Below are 23127 nucleotides of genomic sequence, written 5' to 3' on the forward strand. Positions count from 1 at the left end.
AATGAAATTCACTCGTGATATCCGAGAGCACAATGTGAAATTTATCATTGTAAAATGTTGGATAGTTAAGAAGTCGAGACACAGCGGTGGATAAATGGGTGGCTAACGGAGGACGCTGCTTTCGAAATGCCTCTCAAGTTCGGCGAACTTTAAATCCTGGTGTTAACGCAAGATTTTCAGGGTTTTTCTTTGAGCTCGCGGCAAGAGAGCTTTAGGAACTTCTTCTTTCATTAGAAGTTCGCGGTTTCATCTTGAGGAACGACTCTCTGATTCTTTCAAGAAGAACACTGAATCGTCGAAAGAGTGGGTAAGAAAATAAAGAGAAAAGAGAAACGACTGGTCGAAAAAAAATCATCTACACCCGGTGAAAGTTTTCAAGAAAACCTGAAACCGTGGTGCATTATCTCGTTAAAAGGTTCGCTGTTCCTTAACCCACGTACACCATTCAGTAGGTAGGTATGTATCTAGAGAAAAATCCTCACAGTCTTCGAGCATCGAAGACTTTCAACGATCGAAAGGCAGTCGATAGATCTCGGAGCATCGAAGAAATTCATCGCTCGAAGCATTCTCTGATTCCTCGGGTCCCGTTTCTTGCCAGCTGGTCCACTTTCAATAAGGAACAATGGAGCCATAAATTCCTGGCGAAGAATCTGACCGAATCGAGGTTCGGACAGAAAGGGAGCAGGAATCAAGGAGGTTGGTTCGAGCGAGGTTCGCGTTAGTTCGTGCATCGTAGGAGAACAATAAAGCGGCTGTGCGGTTCGTTTTCCGGCGGAAGTGAGTCGACGGGTAAACAAGCGCGATCCTGCACAAGCTACGATCCTGTTTTTCGCGTGTCCCCTCGCAGCAACGTTTCATTTTCTCTGGCCGTGCCAGCCGCTTGCTCGCTTATGCTTCATGCTCTACTTATCGAGAACCGGAGTTCCCTCTTGGCCGACTACTCGGCTGCTCTTTCGCGCACGGCTTTGTTGCTCGTTCCAGTTCGCGCTATTAGTCCGGCGATCGTGTAACGCGATCGTTCCGAGGCTGCTGAATAACGGCTGCTTGAACCCGCCATTATCTTACTCCACTAGTTTCACTCTACCTTCGACCACGGATACCTTGCTTCGAACAGCTGCAATGTCAAACGCGGTTGGTTACGCTTTCTTCCTATTACTTTCGTAATCGTCCTGTTCGATAAACGGCTAATCGATTTTCATCTCGACCAATAGTTGTAGTTTTAGTCGAATTTCATCTTTGTACTTCAATTTTTTTTCTATCTCGATTATTTAAAGATAAATTTTCAACCGAAATGTAATTCACGAATCGTCGAAAGCGGAGGAGTCTCCAAGACGTTTAATTGGAACACGGTTATTAAAATATCTCCTTACGGTTCGATCGGAGCCAGTTACGTCAGGAATCCGTGCAATCCTAGCACCCGTCGACCTCGCTCTGTCGCGGAATTATGCAGAGGAATTCGAGGAGGATCAACGATTTTATCCTCCCAGGGAATTTATTTAAAATAAAAATTTAGCCGGCCGACGCACCCTCGCCGGGGACAAGATTTAATCCGTTTCGTTATCACGAGACTCGGCTCGAAAATAAGAGAATTCCTTTAGGACCTTTGTTTACGGTGGTACATCTCTGTTAGCTGTTTCGCGTCGGTACGCTCGCACGTTTTCGCGATTTATTCGGCAAAGACCGTGCCCCCTTTTTTCCCTCCACCGTTCTTTGTGCCGTTATTCTGCTCGACAGGGAGAAAATCCAAGCTCGCCGTCGATTTTTCTCCTATTAGCCGGCTTTTCGTAGTCGTGGCATTGTTCGAAAGAACCGTCAGTGGCAGTAGTAGGCGGCCATGAAAAACGTCGAAGAATCAACGGGTCGTCGATCGGGAAAAAAAATACGCTGTTGCCCGACACAGAACAGCCCTTCTGGCCGCTCTTTTTGCGCGATGAAACCGCGTTCCGGCATTATCGGACACCGAAAATAGCGCGCAAACGTAATTTTGTTCGTTTTACAAGAGCGATACGCGGAATTCGCGGCTGGAAAGTGCTTCAGAAACGACACCAATTTAACGGCTAACCGTAACACGCATTCGAGGGGGCTGATTCTGCATGCCTCATCGCTTTATTTTTATGCTTTTATTTTTTCGAAAGAAAAACGCAGTCGAAAAGACTCGAGCGTGATTACGTTTCGAGAGCTCTCCAATGTGTTCATTCTTGGAACAACGAACCCCGATCATTTCCAATCGTTCGGGCAAACGATTTGCAACGAATTTACGTCAAACGCACTTGAATTTACCTCTCCACTTTTTCAACTTTTTTTTTTACCAACGCTGAAGATTATCGACGTTCATCGGGAAATTTTCACCACGAATACGAGCAGCGAAACGACTAATTTCATTTGAGTAAATTATTACACAGGTATTTTTTCTATAGAAACATAAGAAGCGCACCAATTTGATCCAACAGTTTCCAGAGTGATAAAAAACATCAAAGCAGCCAGAACTAATTATTCCGTTCCGTTGAACAATCGTTCAGGATTTCCATGGAGTCCAGAAAAATAGCTCGAACGGAACGAGAACGAAAATCTCAAAGGATTATTCAAAGAGGCGAGAAGAGGGCTTTGAACGCGACAGCCACTGTTTTCATAGCGAGGAGCATAATGGCTTCGATTGTCCTCGCGAGAAACTCGGTGCACGAAACGATGCAACGTGACAACGACGATATCACCGTGACCAAGTCACGCACGCGTAACCCGTCGACGCATTCCAGGGTTCGTTCGAGCACAGGTTGAGAACCATTGCGGGCTTCTTTGTATGTCGGTCAGCCGTTGTAAGTGGCGAGTGGAAACGAGCGTGTACAGCGTCCTCTGAAGGTGGTTCAACATAGCCGATAAGTGCATCGGGGAACACGCGGGCGTGTACATACTTTCGCTGCGACGATGGATAATCGCGAGGCAGAAGGTCGAGCACCTCGTATCGCACGCTTTCGCCTTCCTCTCGCCCTTTGTCGCGGACCGCCAAGAGGGACCCCGTGTCTTCTCTCCCGGTTACTTTTCACGTTCGCCACGGTCTTGATAATTTCGCGAGCAGCTCGCTAACTCCATTCGCGTTCCTTCTGAACGTACACCGACCGCCTTGGAGTGCAGCCGCTTGATCGATCGATCGAGAAAACAATGGCGCACAGGACTCGTCCGGCGACACCGGATGCAAATCAGCAAGGTATTCGCTCTGAGCACAGACATTCTGTCTGTGCACCTGAAAAACGCTATATATTCATAGAAAATCTTCCTTCTATGTATATTTAAAATGCTTCTACGCCTTTCTAAAGTTAAAAGCAGACACACTCTGTAGAAGCGTGTTCTTTGAAGAATTCCAAGCAGAGGTGTTAACAATTCATAGGGACACGGGTTTCTGTCGCAAGCATACGGCACTGAATTACACGACCATATGGCACTGGAGGTATAGCCATGGTTCTATGCCGGGCAAAGCAACACCTGGCACGGGGTCCTTCTGGTTTCTGGTTTCTGTTCACTGAGGATGCTCGTGTGTCGTGCGTTAGCACTGTGTCCGGAGCATTCCAGGCACGTAGCTAGTCTCGCGAATGCGGAATGACACGACTGAGAAATAATGAGGTGGTCATGGGAAACGGCGATGCCCGTAAATCTTTCCGAATGTCGCTCACCATTATGTTTTATGGCTTTCAATTTCCTCGGCGAGGCGACGCGATTTCCACCTTCGCCCTGTGTCCCGACTCGAAATTTCGCGGCCCCTCTGTTCGCGTTCCGTCCTTTCCATATTTCACGCCTATCCCTCCGTCCCCCGTTCAGTTCCTCCCATCAATTTTAATTACTATGCTTCACCGAACTCCTCTTCGATACGCTCTTTCAAGCGTCAAGAGTATCTCTTCTCCGGAGAAAAAAAGATTTCGAAACGGAATCAAACACCCTGGCGAGCTCCTAAATCTCCTGCGAAACAGCTGTGCTCCATAAACCATGGAGCGATTCGAGGCCTCTAAAAGTCCGCTCGTAAACTAAAGAATATTCTACTAGAATGACTAGGTTCCACTGCTTTTCTTCGAATACAACCGAAAGCTTGCTTGCCTCAAAGCAACCACTCTCGGTGAATAGAAGAGGCCGTGAAATCCAAAGGTTGCCACACAGACGACCGTCCTCGTCTCTTTTCAACGGAACCACCAGCACCTCTCGTTCTTCTCTGCCAAAGGAGAAGAAAAATCCGTCGCGATTCCATTACTTTCCAACGCTCTAGTCTAGACACAACCACGGAATCCGGCAAGAGAGCAATGATTCTCGTTGCAAACTGCCGGCGAACTTCCACGCTAAGTCGGGGACACTTGTACCCGGCCGAAAACACGTAAATAAAACGAGCTGAAACGGTCCTGGAAGGGGCTAAGAGAAATTCATGGAGCCACTGAGATAGCGGGAGAAGGAAGAAAGCCAGAAATGAAATTTAAATTTCATCTTGGATCTATCATCTGCGGAGAAAATTTTACTTTTCCCATCGACGATGTAATAAATGAAATTGATATTTCAAAGAATTAAAGTGAAAATTGTATTTCGAGTGGCAGAATGATCGTATGTCTAGAAAAATCTCGACTTTTCATCGGTAGCTACCGTTCTGATCTGTACTCGCGCGATTTCCACGCGTCGAATAAACGTGCCTTTTTACGAGGCAGTCGAGCGTCTGCTGGAGGCGCCAGTCACGAGAAAAGCGCCGCGGCGCACGCTCCCTTTTCTCCTTCCGAACAATTTTTTTTTTTCGCCAAACTTTTCCCGGTTCTTTTCACCTTTCCACTCGTTGCTACAATGAGATCTGCCGTTGAAAGGAATCGCTCGCGAGGAGCGAGTAACGAGATACGAGATTCGGTGATGAAACGCTCGTGAAGAATGCTTTTCAGAAGGTAACTGCAATTTTCTGTCGCTTTCCATTTGATACGTGTTCAATTGCGTTGATGAGTTGGCGAAGATCAAACGAACTCTAAGTTTAACTTTCGACAATTTGGTCACTTGCGACATAGGGTTATTTGCAATATAAGGATATTACTCTATCGACGCGTGATGATTAAGGACATTGATTGTCACGCTTAATTTATCGAAACTTTCAAATCCTGACATTTGCGATATGACGTTCTTATTTTACAAGATGATTCGATGGTACAGCTATGTATTTGTTGCCCATTACTTATTCGCTCAGTACATAAAAGATTGTCAAATCATAAAAGAGCATTCCTTTCTCGGTTATTCAATTCCTTCCCGCGTTGGTTACTAGGTTACCCGAAAGAAAGTATCTCCAAGCGGTCTTTGATATCGACTTCCAAGCAATTCTTCCGTTTCCCCCGGAACCACCGAATCCAAGATAGCATAAAAGTACATATTTTACTTTTCCAAGGGAAAACTCTCATCCCATCTATCCGAAAAAATTGCAAGCAAAATCTATTCATCCGGTTTCATTGGATATTCCAGGAGGAATAATCTCGCGTTATTGCAACGAGGACAAAAGAAAGTAACCGATGGAAATCTTGGAGATCTTCTTGGACCAGTTCTCGCCCTGACTGAATATGTATCAAAACGGAAATGGAATACAGTGGGATCACGAGGAACGTTATTTCGCGTAAAGTAATGCCATCGAGTATCCTCGACCGGTGTCTCTCTCTCTGTTAACTTCGCCCGGTCGCGGTGAATAAATTTCCAAAGGTCCTGGACAGAGCTGGTCGTGGTCTGCGGGTTTCTTTTATTTCGAATTTCCCGCCCACCCGAGGGGAACACCGAGAGGCTGGATCGGTACTCGGCCACCGCAACACGTTGAATTCCGTCGAACTCGAATTTCATCGTGCCACACGGCTAACCCTGATAATTGAAGGGGATCCTACCGGTAGCCGAGCCGGATACCTTGTTTCTCTTCTTTCACCGTCCCCGAATGCTTGATTTTTCAACGAACGAACGTGAAACCGGCCCTCCGCGCGCCGGTTTATTAGATTCGTCGCGCCAACTTCGATCAAGATTAACTTCGCTTTTAAATTCATTTCCATTCTCAAATTTCAAGCCAGAAAATTCAAGAAGCCAGAAAACGTTGCAGGGTAGAAAACGGTTCCCGGAATATCGAAGCGGGGGTTAAAAATGCGGTCTCGATCGGCAACCCCTGGAGACCAGCAGGAGCCACCAAGATGGATTTATCGGAGGAAACTTAATCGCGTACGATAGAAAGAGCGGAAAGGAATGGTGAAATACGAAACTCCGCGATTCGCCTTAATTTCACGGGACGAGAGAAGAGTGGCGCATCGGGAAGGGTGGTTCCGGGGATAAGAGGATGCCAGGCCAACGGAAAAGAGGGTGGACGAGCAGCCAGCACACGTCACGATGATAAATCGAGCGCGAGAACTACGAGGTTGGGGCACGGAGGCACGGATGCACGGTCACCCTAGCGAGACACAATCTTTTCCTATTAGCCGCGCATGGAACCTTAAAAACGTTGCCAAAAAAGGGGGAACGGAAAAACGAGGAAAAGGATCCGGCCGCAGCAGACCCCGTGAATTATTGCACGGCGCGGTGTGTGGTGTACTCGTACGAATTTAATCGGACGCGGCCGGCCGCTGAAAAATATTTCATCGAGACTGGAACCGGCGAAAAAGGGCGTTACGCGACCACCTCGTTCCGCTAATTTTAATATTATCAACGCATCTTTGTTATCCTATCTCGAGTAAGCTGTTTTTTAAATAAAATAATTGAAATTTTTCTATTCTATATCATAAAACATACCATGATATTGTAGCTATCTAGAATTTAATTAATTCCAAGTCCCTTTTTTCTACCTTTAATGATATTGAAATTTATAATTAACACGTCCGTTCCCATGGTGGATTAAATAAACTGGAAAAGCATAGAATGGCGAATATCACTTTGAACTTTGTTAATTCACTTAAGGGAGGCATAGAGCAGTACCAGCAACGTAATCGACGACGAAGCTGTTATATTATCTCTAATAATAATAAGCGATCGGTCCTCTGAGCGGTTGTCCACCAATTTATTATAGTCATAATCATGAATATGGTCGACGCTGTCGCGGCCAACGACAATTTATTACTACTATCATTATTATCGCGACTCCAGAGATATACATTATATGCACCGGCGTTGGCCGTATTCCCATAATCATCGTTATACTCGTCCTCGGTCAATTACGATCGCGACAAGAATAGAACATTATTAAAACCTTAACAACTGCGATTATCCTATCTAATTTGTATCTAACAATAAGTCTAATATTTCCTTGATTCCTTTACGAGAAATCGAATTAATACCATCAAATGCGTATAATAAAATCTTTATTAAAATTCTTCGCTCCTTTTGATATCCATGCACGGTGAGTAATTAACTTCCCGGCTATTTGGTATTAAAATAGTGGATGAAAGAGTTGAAGCTTGCTGTAATAAGAAAACGCATGAAATAAAGGACGGAAGAAGGGAGATCGGAAAAACAGAAGCACACGTAGCAGGAGGGAGAAGATGTCGGGGCTGGTTTCAGAAAAGGACGTTAAAAAATTGACAAGACACGCGGAAATCTCGACGCGGAACGAGCTACATCCGGCTTTCCGCTATTCGTCGGGCTTTCACGTCCGTCAAAAAACAGAGAGATTCGGGATTCGAAGCAGTGGGCGGCTAGCAGACAAAGAAGATGCGCCGCGAGCAACGAGCGGATGAATGTAGGGTCCGGGGAGGAGAAAATGGAAGAAGCGCGCGAACAAAGCGTTCTGATGTTGCTGCCATGGGTATTGTCTGATCCCGAGAACGCTATACCTTCCTCTATTCCTACCCTTTCGATGTATCATTCGCTTTTAGGATTACATTTTTCAGAAGAAGACCAAGTACCCCTGGGTAATTTCGTTTCATATAACTCGTATCATTTGTAATATTTGGAAAATGTTCGATCTACGACCAATAAGGATTATTCTTTTTTCAACGGCAGATTTTTCTCGTCCATAGAAAAAAGTAACGAGAGAATGAAAAGAACAATCGTCGAGGAGGGGTAAAAATACGGAGAGCGTAAATTGAAAGCAAAAGGATGAGACGAGAAGCGAAAACGAGAATGGATGTCCTCGCGATTGCCGGGGCTCGTTTCCTAGAGCGACGTTCTACCACGATCGTTGGCGTCGCGACGCGACGCGACGCTCCTTCGATTCGTTGTTTTACCATCGCCTTCCTAGAATGGTCGGCGACGAGACGGTTTCCTTCCGGAAAATGGACGCGTTCCAACCGGTCAAACTGCTCGCTGCCGTCCAACGATCCCAGTTCGTACACGCCCGTGATTCTTCCATGCGAAAAATATACTGACTCGAAGCGTGTTCGTGAGTTTGGACCCGAGGGAAGATCACGCTTTTCCGCTCGGCTTCCTCAGGATACGATTTGGCAAAGACAAGAAAGAGACCTTCTATAAAATTGCTTTGCTATTTTCTCCTTTCTTCAATTTCTCTTCTTTTTTTTACTAACACAATTCTCTTTTTATAAAAGAGAAAAGATAATGAGCACAAAGTGGCTTCGAGGTTTTTGTACAGAAAAGAACCTTCAAAAAATTGCCGAGCTTTGTTCAAGCACGTTTCTCGAAAATGAAATTACTCTTTGAAACAAAAACCATCCTCCCAGCTGGTAATTTCTTTTTTCCCCTCGGTCGAGTGTCGGTAAATAAAATAATTGTCATCGAGCAGGAACACGCGTGTCGCGGCGCGTAGACGCGCAAGGGAACGAGTCTAAGGGTAAACCGTGTGGAATAGGGCGTGTAACTGCATTTTCTCGTCCCTCTGGAGCTACGTTCGCGTGAATATGGCGCGCGGTCCAAGCAGAGGGAGGAAAAATATAAAAAGATACACGCTCGATCGTGTATATCATGGTCGCGGTTTTTCCGAGACGCTCACGGATCGTCGGGACGCGACGCGACGCCCGCAGCTTCCTTTTCATCTCTGTAACGAGGTTAGAAACCGGCAGAAATAATTTTTCCCGCTCCTGGAGACGGGGCTGCTCGCACGGCTCGTCTCACCCTCGCCTTCTACCCCATAAGCTTTGCCTGCTGTTTGCCTTTTTCCAACGGGATTCCTCCCTGGGGCTGGAAAAGCCCGACGACCAAACTGATTGCCTCGGCTTTCCTCCAAATCACGGCGTTATTTATTTTTATGCCTGGCTAAACGTACCGCGGCCGACTCTTGCAGCCACAGACTACACCGAAGAGCGAAAGCAATAAAACTATTTTTCCAGAAAATCATTATTTATTTACACAGAGTACCCTGTAACTGGGTGTAGAATTAGAAGAACTGAGGTTCCTCGGGATTCGGGGTAAATTCAGAGAGAAGCATTCTAAGGATAAAGTGGTGACATTAGAGAAGGTAGTTTGAGGGTAGCCACGACCATTCGATCCTATTGGCTACCTTCTGGGGTCAGGAAGACGAGATCCTTGGGATCCCCGACTGTTCGTCCATGTGTGGGACGATGCAATCAGGGAACAATTTCTTTATCCGTCGACGGTCTTGCTTTTTCCACGACGACAATAACACCTCCTCGATCGAGGGAAGCCGCTCGTTAGGGCCTCTACCTCGTTCGGAAGTAGTATCACGAAGAGGAATTTTATTACAGTGTTGGAACAAGGGTTCAGAATTGATGAATTAGCTAGTACACGACGAATCGTGTATGTATTTATTTAAGAAGCGTTTTTCTCCCGAGTCCGTCTGAAAGAATCTCCACGAGCCAATTGTCTTCGTCTTTGAATCTGAAAGCCCTTTTTTCCTCTAGTGGCATTCGCGACGCCTCTGCGGACTTGGAGGTAAAAAGTAAATTGTCCTGCGTGCGCGAGCTATATCGTTCGCATAGGAGAACGGTTTATTTATCGCGTATTTCGCACGACTTCTGCCTCCCTCGGTCGCTTTTATACGCTCGGAACAAAGCTGCGAAGCGAGACGGGCGAAAGAGAGATGAAACTAGGGATGCAAGGGTAGCAGGGGGTCGTATTTTGTTCTTTCGACGTGGACGCTTCGAAAGCACTCCTGGTGCATTCGACTGGCGCTCAGAGAAAGCGAGAGAGAGAGAAAAAAAGAAATCCTTCGTCTCTGCACGCTGTTTACCCAGATTTATGGCCGCAGACTCTGTCACGGATGAAATTTTCCGACTGCCGATGCAAAGGCAATTTTTCATATCGAGATCGGCCCCCATACGACCCACCGTAACAGATTTCTCACTCCTTACGAGCAAATGAACGAGCTTCATTCATCATATTTACAACAGACCCGCCGATCCTGCAGACGACCCGTCTGCAAATCGTTTCCGCGCCATTTCGAAGCTACATCTGTTCGATTAATTTCGAACAACTTTCTCGTGCTTAAAATGAAATATCAAATCAAAGTGGAAGAATAAATCAGGAAAATAATTGCAGTGAAAAGTATGAAATTACATTCGCGTAGAGATCCGTCAGGCAACGACTAACCGCAGCTGTCTAGAATCGAAATTCAAGTTATAAAAGGAAAAGGATTCCGGTCTTCGCCTAGTCGTTCCGTGCACGAACAATACAACATCTAACGAGAATCCTATAATCATCGGAGAGAAGAAAAAAGAAGGAATACAGGAGACGAAGCGTGCGTGGTGTCTGGTCGCGAAACGAGGCTTCGATCGGTTCCGAGCTTTCGCGTTCAATCAACTCGCCAGCAGCGAGACTTTCAATCCAATCTCCAAGCAGAGGCGCGATTCAAATGTCTCCGGTTCGCACCCCTTTCACGAAACGCATCGATCATATTTACAGTGCGACAGAAACGTAATCTGCTTGTCGACAAGGATCGGACCGAGTCGAATCGGGGAATCGAAGGGAAAAGAAAGAAAAGGATGGAGAAGACTATCACGAAGGGGAGTTGAAGAGGTCGTGGCGCCATGGGACCAGAAGACCTCATTTCTCCCTCGTCTTTTCCCCGTTTCGTCGCGCTCTGCCCCGACCTCCACGAGACACGTTCCAGTCACGTAACCTTAAATTGGTCAATTATTTCCCAATCGTTCTACCAACCGCCGACGTTTGCAGTCCGAAGAGTCCCGGGTACCGAACGATTCGCTATCCGTGCCAGACAATCGCGGTATCTTGCTCGATAAAGCCCAGTCGCGATTTCTTATTGGAAAATATTCTGGGTTACACGTGTTTACTACTACGGAGCTGAATGGCGCCACCGATCTAACGCAACCGAACACTCGGATCGTTCATTTTCCTGATATTAAACCGCTGCTTACCAGTTAAAGCAATTTTTCATTCAATTCTCTTTCTTGCTGACACGAAACGTTTCATGGGGCCATCAAGATTTTACGAGCAACTTCGACGCGAACTCGCTATTTTTCGGCCATCCTTCCTGCCGTGTCTCCGGTTTACAGCTGCCGTTTTAAAAGCGAGCCGTTAATCGCACAATATGGATTCACGAGGGGAAATAAAAGAGAAATACAGACAACCGTCTGGAACGGAATTTCTTTGTTTACGGACGGCTTCAATTTTGGAAATCGCGATACCAGACTTTCGTAGAAACAAGTTCACCGGACCGAAACTGGATTCGATCAGTGTGATTTTCAAAAGTAATTATAAGTAATTATAAATTGTAAAATGTTCGCAATAACGTACACTTATTACCAGGCGAAGCTTTATTCCGAGTACGAGTAAATATTACGAAATTTCCAGCGGGTTTTTAACGCGAGTAATCCGCCTTCCCCTCTTGTCATACAAATCCCCGACGCTTTCTCTATTTTTCTACTCTCCACAGATTCCCGTTCTGTCCGCAGTTCCGGTTTCGCGCGACAGTAGCCAGCGGAGCGTGCACCGTGTGCCCAACAGACAATAAAACCGCGAAACCGTGACAATTCTGCTCGGACTCGTAAAAAACCGTATTAAACCGACGAATCGAGAGTTCCCGGCTTTTCCGCGAGATCGCAAACTTTCTCCGTGGAAAGCCGAGAAACGTAGCTGAGTTGGCAACTTCTTAAAGACAATGTCATTTCCGGCCCCCAGATGAATAGACTCTTCCATAGAAATCTCCATCGATCGAACGGGATGCAATTTAAAAATTAAACTCGTACTTTTCCATTATCCCAAGAAACTATGCAATTCGCAATAAGACAGTCGATTCAATGTTCTTCGGTTTCTATTCGATTTCTTCGTAAAAAGTATCGTATTTCGCTAGTTTCATTCGATTAAGCGTTGAAATAATTACCAACCATTGTCCGAGAAGCAATTAGTGTTTCAGGGGATAAACATAAGAACCGCATTCCTTTTCCCCTTTTGAAACGGAAACAAGGGACGAAAGATAAGCGAGCCCCATGGAATAAGTGTCCCGTAAGCAGGTACACCTACCATGGACGAAAAGAAAAAAGAATTCTTCGAGTCACGGAAGAGCATGGCGCCTACACTTGCCTCTATTTTTAAGCTAATTAACCGTACCATTAATCAAGGGAGCTCGCTTGATATCGAAAGAAAGTGACCTACGATAACTGCTTTCGTGTCGCCGCATTCTACAGCTGTATCTTATCATTTAATTAAGTAAGAAGACCCGATCATGGGACGAAAATAGACGGGACGGTTATTCGAAATGTGTGTTTTACATCGAGTCAAAGAATTTCGTCACCTGTTAAAATAAATTTCGATGGCGAGTGTCTGGTCGTGTCGCGGTTCGTTCTCGATGCAATGTGATTTTATTTTTATAAGAACACGCATCGGTGGTCGATCGTTCAGACAAGGCAAGGGTTAAACGCGACGAGATTCCCCGAAAACAAAGGCGTCAGACGAGGGAGACGTCATCTGGAATGTATAAATACCGAGAGCCCGGTGAAAAATCAAAAAACCTCCAACGAATATGGCTGCGGTGGCGTTCGAACAAAAATTCCTCACTTTCCATCGAGGGGACTTTACGTTTTTGCTGTCATTAGTTCCAGGGATAACGTCAGCGTCACCGAGAGGGTGGGTTCTTTTCTCGTACGACGAACAGAGATTACGGATCCACGTCTTCACGAGTAGAAAGAAAAAACACACCAGCTAACTGAAGGCTTTTTCCAGACTCGACGAGGCATCGTGGGCTCAGTCTTTATCGCAAACGAGCGTGCCTCGTATTAGAAACCAGATTACACTAAATCTCACTAACGTGAGAAACGAAGTAAACTACGGGGTTTTAAGAAGAATAAATTATCTAGAAAACGTGGCTGATTGATCGGCAAAATTTCGATTTTGTGCACGAAATCCGTGCACCCTTCCTGGAGGAATCGAAATTAGGGTGAAAATACCCCTGCCCAATTGACCGAAAAATTATTCCATCCCATCTGATATTCATCCAGCAATCTACATTGCAATTTTTCGACCCTCGGTAAGAAGCAGTAAAAGTTATGAAACTAATCGTAGAACAGAAATGGAGATGGCTGTTCTAGTCTCCCTTCGTCCCCTTTTGGAGCACCAGTTTTACCCCATAAAAGGGTGGCGCGTCATGGAAGTCTCGGCCAAAGTCATGGCGAAACGACGTCGAATGTCACGATGGTGTTTCAGAAAGGAAACTAAGGATTCGTTTGAAATGGGCTGAATCGAATCGTTTAACGAACGGAACACACTTATTCTTGATATTTTCAAGAAAACGATGATTACGTATTCCCGGCTGCAATTTTCCTGGGCGTTGCGCGTGTACACGCAACACGCAATTACGTTTCAGGGATATATCGAGGTTCGAGGATCGATTAGAAAGGAATTGCAACAGAGAGCCACGTCACGATTATTAGAGAAGGTCAAGTCACGCCTCGACGAGACGCGCCGGAAGAAGAGTTTCCATCGAGTCATTCGACAAGCAGACAGAGATATTCGCAAGGTCGAAAGTAATTAAAACTGAATCGTGCTACGAGACGATGAGAATGTTGGTACCAGCGACTGAACGCAATTAAACCGTTACGAGATGAAGATGTTCTTGATCCACAGAGAATCTTTCGGTGAAATTTCTGGACAAGAATCGTAATTTTTCTTTCGCGTTTGCAACTTGGACTTCATCGATCACTCGAGTAATTAGTTGCACTTTGACTCGTCGTGTAATTGTAAATGAAATGATAAATTGTTGCAATAAAAGGTATTATTTAAAAAAAAAAAGAAGGCTAAATGTCAAAGATTTAATTCTGACCTCACTTACAATTAGTTCCATCCTTTCAGAGTAAAAGAATGTTCAAGACGACTTCAACACGTACGACGATCAATCTTAGCGTTTTACAAGATCGCGAAGGTGAAGTTGACGCGTAACCCACTCGCGTCAGAATCTATAGATTGCGACAGAGATCGTAAATCGCGTAAAAACAGCATAACTCCCGTTCAAAGTAATCGGTTTGACCGCATACCTTAGGCATCGAGCTATCGTCGTCTAAGAGGACGCTGAAAAAGTCCCGTAATTGCAGCATCGAGCATTTAACCCGTTATTCAATGGTGCGTGGTTGCAAGGCCGTTGATGCACACGCTTTCGATTCCGCGAACAATAAGCGCGCGTCAGCTCGCGAGGGAAAAAGAGTAGCGTTACCGTTAGCGTCGCGACGAAGCTGTCTTCGACGCTCGAATTCCGCCAGGTACGCGTGTTTCTTCTGGTAATTGAATACTGCTACCAGCCACGTCTCCAGTGACAAGCAAAAATCATTTTCCCTTCTTTTTATCTCATCGTCCTCGAAGGTTGATACGGAATCCGGTTCGAGCGTTACGTAAAATTGCGACGAGGAATCCGCGCGGACCGCAAACGATCGATGGAACTTGAACGAGTAAACAGGTAGTGCGAGTTGTCAACTTCCGGGAACTTGAGTCGACGGAAAAATAAATTCCAACTTTTGATGGAATCGAACGGGACCTGCGGATGACCGGCGCGGTGGTCGAAAAAGCTTCGCCTTCGAAGGAATTCCTTGACGGAGAAACTCGAGTGAATTTCCGGTCACGAATTATTCCGCTCGCGTTCGATCGAAGAGGAAGAAGAAAGAGGGCAAGTTAACATCGTGGAAACTAGATTTTACCGGCTAACATAATCGAGTTGAATTTTTAACCGGCACTGTTGTCGGTTGCTGAAAGACGACCGAGGTAATCGAATTAAAAACGCTCATGAATTTTAATACTTCCTTCTCCGGTCTCTCTTTTCGAACGATTCGTGTCTCCGCTTGGTCGACGAGGAATCGCCAAAACCTTGAATTTCTTCAGCTACTTATAGGGATCGTTGATTTTATCATTTCTATTTAGAGTACTATTCGTTCACGATTCTTCTTCAAGCGAGGTTCGACAATTTTTTAAAGAGAACTCTTTACTTTTTGTAAGAATGTTTCTGTTCGAGCAAGCGTTGCCTACTGTTTGCTCTTTTTATCATTTCATGTGTGGTTCAACCTCGCGTGATGACATAATCGCATGGAAATGAGCTGAATGTTCTATGACAAAAGAGTCGAGTAGCTATTTTTACAGTTATTTTTCATTACCTCGTATATATTTGTAATTGTTAAAAATGGACAAAAAGGAAGGCGTTAAGGATCTAGAGTTGCAACTAATATTTCCCAACTGCGTGTGAAAAGAAAACTAAGCATAGAAATAACCAAACACGAAGACGTTATGTTAATGTCTTGTAATCTCCAGGAAATCAATCTAAAGAAATGATTACCTTATCAACTTGATTATGAGTAATCGTTCATTAACCTATTCGCTAAGGATGACGTTTTCTATCCTTGCTCATTAACTACTAAAAGCATAAGTATAGATAGATTTTCGTCTAACAGCAAGAAAATAAACAGTAGGTACATAAATGGCGATAGATTTATGATTATCATACGTTAAATATTTGAGCCACGATTATCTGAATGCTCCAGTGTTCCTAAACAAATATTTCAAGCGAATGCAAGTTCTAAGGTAATAAAATGAATCACTAAAAGGTGACGAAGGCATTCGTTTTAAGGAAAATAATAAGAAAAACAGATCGATACTAGGAAACTGATAGACCGTAATTGCTGAAACAATAAGGGACATTCGGAAAATTGACCGAGGCCCGTAACGCGTTGGAGAAATAAACAAATCCATCAGCGAACTATGTCAACAGAACAAAGGAGTTGGCTCGTAAAAGCTTCTCAGATGGGAGTCGTCGATAGGGCGCGGGTAGAGAAAACTTCTCGCCCGTTTTCCGAGAAGAAGGAACGAAGAATAAACAAGGAGTAACCGAACGAGAGTACGATTGTGGGTCACTCGTTGCCACGTCCCACTTTCTCCCGTTCAACCAGCACGCTTCCCGAACGGTTCAGGTCCGCGACCCTTCTCGGCTTCTCGTCTCGATCCTCGACCGGAAGCAATAAACCTTCTTACTTCGTCGATGCAGCGAAGATCGTATCGAGCTTATGAATCGAAACGAAACGACGGAAAACTGCAATCGTTGCGTTCTGTCAAAAGCAACGAGTGAGATGAGGGGCGAGGTAACAGAGAGAGATTCCCGTGGAAATTTAGTGGTCTCCGTGGAACGGAAATAGCCGCGGGATTCGAGAAGCGAACGCAAAGGGATCGCGGCGAGGAGAAAGAAATACGTTCCATGCAAATTCCCCGAGTGCAACATAATTACCCCGTGGGATGGACCGTGCTAAATCTGGTCGCGAAAAAGGGAACGCCGTGGAAAAACGGTCGGTAGGATAATACCGGAAACGAGGCGAGATACAAATGAGAATCGTTGCCGGGGAGAAACGGGCGGCTAGCAGGTGTACGCGCTGCGATAATCGATTCCGACGATCGAAAACGAACCAAGAGGAAGCTACGTCGAGGGATTAGCACGATTATCCGAATAATTAGCCCGGCGATCGGGGGTGGGTCGGGCAAATAAAGCTTAACCCGCTCCGCAGAATCATTCGAATTCCATCGGTGTATTTAGTCGCATAACTTTCCTATGATCAACGCGTTCTGGTAACTTAAAATTAAATATAAAAAATTGAATGAAATCATGATCATAACAAGTCTTGATTCAACCACAGTAATTTCTAATTATAAAGGGTTAAAATATAGAGACAATCATCGAAATTGAAAGATATGAAAGTTCAGCAAAATAAAAGCATGTTCTCTAATCAAAGTGCTTGTATCCCGAAGATTTTTCTCCGAACTTTTATCTCACGGTTTGTTTCGATTTAATCTCCCCGGTCCCGCGGGAGAGACACGGCCGACGGATCAGGGGTGTTGTGAAAAGAAAAGAACGATAAAACACAATGACTCACCGAGCGCCTTGCAGCTTCCGCCATGCAGGGAATCTCCGGCGAGCTGAATGATGGCCATGAGAAGATCACCGAGCATCAGGCAAGCGACATGATGAGTCTGGCATCGCCAATGCAGAACGTGATGAGAAGCAGGGAGCAGCCAACCAGCGGCCAACGTGGCTGCCAGGAAGACTGCGCTAATGATAAAGCCCACCGGGTACAAGGTGAACCTGATGTCGGCTGCTTGCATTATCGGTCTGAAAATTTTCCAGGAAAATTTATTTCGCCTTTATTTTCTCCTAATAACAATTCATGTTACGTATTCTTCAACACCGCTGTTCAGATTTATTAGTCAGCTATTCCGACTCCTTTGTGCATTAATTTTCAAATTTCGTAATACACTCTTAACCCGTTTCCCGAAATTCGGGTCCGAGCCTAGTGAAAGTCCTCGAGAGAGAGAAATCGTTTCTCCGATTTCGAGGTGGTCACGGTTCAGTCACGTCCCGTGTAGAATCTAGCCCCGTAAGTGTTAGAGAAAAGGAAAGAAAAACGTTTCTTAAGCTAATACCCGCACGTATCGATGCTGCTGCGTGCCACTTTCTACGCGAAGGTATTCGATTTTTCTATTCCACGCATATCAAACAGAAACCTTTTTCCACGAGCCGTTCGAACAACGTGAAACATCTTTAATTTTGAATAAAACATGGCTCGCTGGTCGAGGTTTCGTTTGCAAAAGCTTGTAAAACGGCTGCCCTTCCGTCGTGTACGGGCCACATGTAAACGATCGCGTTAATTGAGTTTCGAGCATTGCTTTGCAAATTGCCAGCGAAATTCAGCCACGCAACTCGCGGCTACATTTTCTCTATGTAATTTCCGGGACTCTTGTACCGTGTACGCTATTACCACAGCCATCGTTCAGGAATGCCAAGTCCGGAAACGAACACGTCCAAAGAGAATCGGTAACGTCGAACGCTCGTGCCAGCGTTAGAGTTATTCAAGAAATTCCGTTTCGGAAACATGTCGTGAATTTCAGTGACTCGTAATTAATTCCTGCATCTCGTTACTTTTCCTTTCTCCCCCGGCGTTGTTACCGTTTATCGATTACCATTCGTTTCCTATGTTTGATCTTTCGTTTCGCCACGTAAACGATCGAACGAAACGCGAAGCTTCGGCGCTTTATTTTTCATTCTACATTCGCTAGGATAATTCTAGTCTGAGGCAACGAAACACACACGGCATAGTTTTCCTTTCGTCATCGATACGAAAAGGAAGCAGCCTGTATCAAGTGGCACGGATCATCTCGAACGGAAACGCGTTCACGGATGACGCGAAGCGGCGTGGCGCATCGCACCAGCCACGGACGTGACCTAGAAATTCTTCTTCAAGAAGAGGAGTGAAAGTGAGGAGGGAACCGACTTTTTCTCGAGGTATCCGAATGAATCGAGAGACGAAGAACGCGTACCTTACAAACGAGGCTACACCATCGACCATGCAATTAAGCCGTACAATAAATCCTGATCGAGACGGCCGATACCGATTCGGCCTGGCAAAAACTCGATCCGTGCCTCGAGAAATGGCTTGCTCCGATCCTTTCTGTAATTCCCGACGAATCTGTTCGATTCTCATCGATCAGACCGACGAACGATTAACCTCGATTTCCTACATCGAATCCCGGAAACGTATTAAACGCAAACATTCGCGATTATTATTTCATACGATAGATTTATAGTCGTTGCACCAAGCGAATGCTTTCCTTCGCTTTTCCTCGACTCGTGAAAGTACACCATTCCTTCGTTACTTTAATTTCGTCCGGCGAAAAAACACGCTTCGTTAAGTAGAACGCTCGTTGCGCTCGTTTAAAACGCGAAGAACGCGACGCGTTAATGAGAGGAAATCGGTGTAACCTCGAGATACGAGTAAGAAAATTGTAAAACATCGACGTCTCGAGTTTTATAAATAGGTTTGTATCATGTTATCATGATATTTCAATGATCGTTAGTATCAAAGCGCACTCGAGTGCAACGTAGACTGCAGCCTCGGAAGAATCTGGATAGTTTAACTTTGAATTTCTTAATTTTTTAAAATCTAAGGTTGCAATTTATAAGCAAAGGTACCAAGTGAAAATACGAACCTTTGCGACGTGTGCTCCGAGCAGGCGAAGACCTTGGACACCTGGTTCAGTTCTTTGATCCTCTCGACGCAGAACTGGCCGGCAGGTAAGGAGACCCCGTCTATTTCCAGACCACCGTCCGGCAACAGCACAGCATCTTTCGCATCGCCCAGGATCGTGAAATTATCGGACCGCGTGCAAGTTGGAAAGCCCGGCACTATTTCGACGGCGGACGACGCGTTCGGCAACAACGGCGTCGCGTCGGTACCTTCCTTCAGGTGGGCGCACGCGTGTCTGCGAAATTAACAAGTTCCGGTTACAATTTCCGTTCAGCTACCTACGGCTCGTTCACAATCATTTCTACAGTTTTAAGATATTAATAAAGAATATCTGTGAGACTATGAATTACGATTGTTTTTTATTTTTTGGAAGTATTTAGACAGTAAATATCCTGTACATTGCAAGTGTATGACTCAGATGTTAGAGAAAGGTGAGTCAGGAATTCGCTGGCACGTAATACTTGTAATGCGAGCTACACAAAAGAAACCTGGATAATACGGCTCTCGAAATCAACCACTTCGGAGTAAACAGAGTCTCCTGTTGACAGGTGTTGAGATCCGCGAGGCACGGTACAAAAGGAACGATTCATTTGGCGATTTATTCGGCTCGTCCAATAACTAAATGTCTTCAAATTTCTAAAGGTGTGCGTTTTCTTTCACAAATTTATGAGTCGGTTGTATCGAGTTTAAAACAGTCCCATACCAGGAAACGTGATTTATGAATAAACATGTTGGGTCACGAAGAAACCGGTGTCCAACTGGAACGATGTTACTCGAAATTTTCGAAACGAGTCTTTCGAACTGATTTTTCGGAATATTTCAAATGGCAGCGAGTGTAACTGGCAATGGAAAAGGTAAGGGAAAAGGAGCTATTCGTATCGCAAGAATTTATCTAGGAAACGTTCGTTGGCTACACACAGAATGCCAACAAAGTCCAACGAAACGCCCAAGCACGAGCGATTGGAAACGAGCGATTAAAACGGAACCCAACATTTTTTTTGTTTGCTCGAGCGTCACGCTTGCATCGCAAACATCGAGTCCAAGGGAAAGCTCGATTGCTGCAACTTTCGATCATTTATTTCCCAGCCGGGCGTCAAACGGCAACGAGCCTGTCAATAAAAATACACCGTGTGCCAAGCGGGCCGACAAATTTCCCTCGGCCCTACAAACGAATATTTTTCATTTTATTTCTAAACCAGCTCTGTTTCGTGTTCTGCGGTCCGTAAAACTCGCAGAAATTCAGACGTGTGTACTTCAAAGAAAACTTCTCTTTAAATATTCATTTCTTTTTCGCGTAAATGAAGATTTAAAAGATGAAACCAACTATTATAAATTATTATTTTTTTCTTTAATTTGAAAAGAACCATTTTTAAAAACTTCGCTACCTATGATTTTAATCAAACGTACCGCGATACAAGCAAATTCGGATTCGCTGTTCAATAAGAAAACTCACATTTCCTCGTGAAAAGCGGCGTCTTCGCCGCAACACTGTCTAACTCGTGGTCTCATGGTGGCGGCCAGGTGGTTTCCCTCCATTCTTTTCCGCACACATACGAGCAACGCGTTCGAATCGACGCAATATTCGTTCGGTTCGAATTTATCCGAATGGATATCGAGAAGAGCACTACCATCGTCCAAAAGTACAAACGGATTGGTGCTTCTGTACGGTACATATGACAGCATCGAATTGTCACCGCACTGTGGTTTCCTTCCCGGAACGACGTTCCATTCTGCCGGTGGATTAGGCAGGAAAGTCTGAAGGGACGGCGAGTAGATGAAGGGTTTCCACTCGTTTTCAGTAGCTTTGCAACGTGTCATCGTGCCGACATCATTGTCCTTCACCAATTCTTCTTTATGTCGACAACACTTCAGGATCGTCAGTTTCGATCGCGAATTGTCAGGTTCGGAGTAGACGAGCACCACCAACGCGAAGAGGATAGTCGCGAAACGAAACGCCTTCATGATGAACGCGATTTCAAAGTACAACGAAACTTGACCGAAAGAAGGAGTCCTGGACGATTTTACACTGGAAACATCACACGATTCGGAGAAATCGAAGAAGATTCACCCACCGTGATGTCTGATCGAACACGCGTGGTGCTCCGTCGAATATACCAGAATCGAAAGACGCACGGGTCACGAGCCTGCTTCCCCGTGTTTATAAACACAGCAGCCGCGGTTGAATGTTTCACTGAATCGAACGGTTGAAATTAATACAATTCGTCATCGCTCGGATAGCAATAATATTTAGATCGGGCGAGGATGGAAAAGAAACGCGGTGGCAACGCGACAGTATGAAAACGATGAGTAGAGAATAGCGGTTTTGGCGCGTGTCGGCATCCGCGGTCGGGCTCGAAATCGGACGTGACTCACTCGCTCGAAGGTTTCGGAGTTACTGAAGCGGTCCGACCACGCGGCCGACTCTAGATCCACCGGCGGCAGCGTGGCCGATGGGTGCGCGCGCAACTCCTCGCCGTTCCCGCCCTTATTCAACCACCTACCTTTCTTCTTTCCAAACGACGACCTTCGTCGCGACGTCGTTTCCCCCGTCGTCGCGAGTGCGCGCGACCACGTGCTCGCTCCCACTACCTTCTTTCATCCCGGAAGTGCAACGGTACCTTGCGTGAAACTCTTTTCTCTTCCGTGGGAAACGCGCTCTCCTGTCCTCATTTCCGATCCTCTCGAAATCCGCTTCGTCGATATCGGGCGATTTAAAAATATATCCAATACCCAGAAAGAATTCCTCTGATTCCGAAGGTCTCGAAACTTTGCGAATCGATGTTCAGGGAATTGGGGAAAAACGAAATTGCGTAAGCTAAACGTAAAAGTAGCAGAACGCGTCGGTTACCAGGAAGATACAATGCTCCGATCTCGAGGGAAAATAAACGGTAATGTCCTTGCGTTCATTATTATTGATAAAATAAATACGGTGGAAATTGCGAACGAATCTTTACTTCGAAATTACCATCCGGCGTAGGAACTTCCTGACCTCGACCAGCATAGGTAGCTTCTGCAGCCGATCGTTCGAGGATGATAATGACCGAGAATCAAGGTAACAGTACGCAAGATCAAGTCCATAAACCATCCTCGAGCCAAGCACGAGGTGCTTGCCGCTGGAGAACACTTTCCGCGCAGTGCAAGCCGCTCGTTCGTATAATTTACAGTCGCGTTATGTTTGCGAGATTAACAGTGTGGCGGGCGGTCCCGTTCAACCGAACCAGATCCACCAACGGTGTTCTCTAAACCATCGTTGGATCTCGTTATCTCCGCGTTCCCTGGAATCACCGCTTCCGTTCATTTCCACTCTGGTTTTACGCGTTTCGGCTGAACGGCTCGCGAAAAACAGACGAGATCTTGTTATTCCGTAATTAGGAAAATACTAAAATACCATCGAGTTGCTACGGAATATATTTACCGCGGTCCGATTGAAAATTGATTTAAACGACGCCGTTTCGAACGAGGGGGGAGGTACTTCCCGTCGATAAAAACCGCTTCGGCTGCTCGTTTTTACCCTTCCCGACGGAGGGACGAACAAGACGGTGTTCCGGGCCGACAGGCGGAAACGCTTTAAAAGTTTCGGACGGCGCCAATTAAACTTCTTCGCCATTTCGCGGCGGCGAAAATTGGGAATTTATGTCGAGACCGCGTAGACGGTGGGGTGTCTGCGAAATTTTGTCAATTAAAGTGTCCTTAGCGTTTCGAAAGGAAGCCGGTGCGCGGCTACAGCGGTATCGTGGAAAAAGGGTGAAAGCGGAAA

At 45.5% G+C, this 23127-nt stretch overlaps 1 protein-coding gene across 1 annotated transcript in view; it reads right to left on the reverse strand.

The window, feature by feature from the left end:
• The window catches only part of mthl1 (adhesion G-protein coupled receptor methuselah-like 1), a 107080-nt gene extending 85326 nt beyond the window's left edge, over positions 1-21754 (reverse strand). The window contains exons 1-3 of the mRNA XM_076693325.1: positions 20824-21754; positions 19333-19605; positions 17223-17458 (exon numbers count right to left, since the gene is read on the reverse strand). Coding sequence (XP_076549440.1) covers positions 17223-17458; positions 19333-19605; positions 20824-21332 — 1018 coding nt within the window. The 5' untranslated portion in view covers positions 21333-21754. The remainder of the gene's footprint in view (positions 1-17222; positions 17459-19332; positions 19606-20823) is intronic.
• Between the last annotated feature and the right edge of the window lie 1373 nt (positions 21755-23127).

Source organism: Osmia lignaria, chromosome 3 (assembly GCF_051020975.1).
Source record: "Osmia lignaria lignaria isolate PbOS001 chromosome 3, iyOsmLign1, whole genome shotgun sequence".
Lineage (NCBI taxonomy): Eukaryota > Metazoa > Arthropoda > Insecta > Hymenoptera > Megachilidae > Osmia > Osmia lignaria.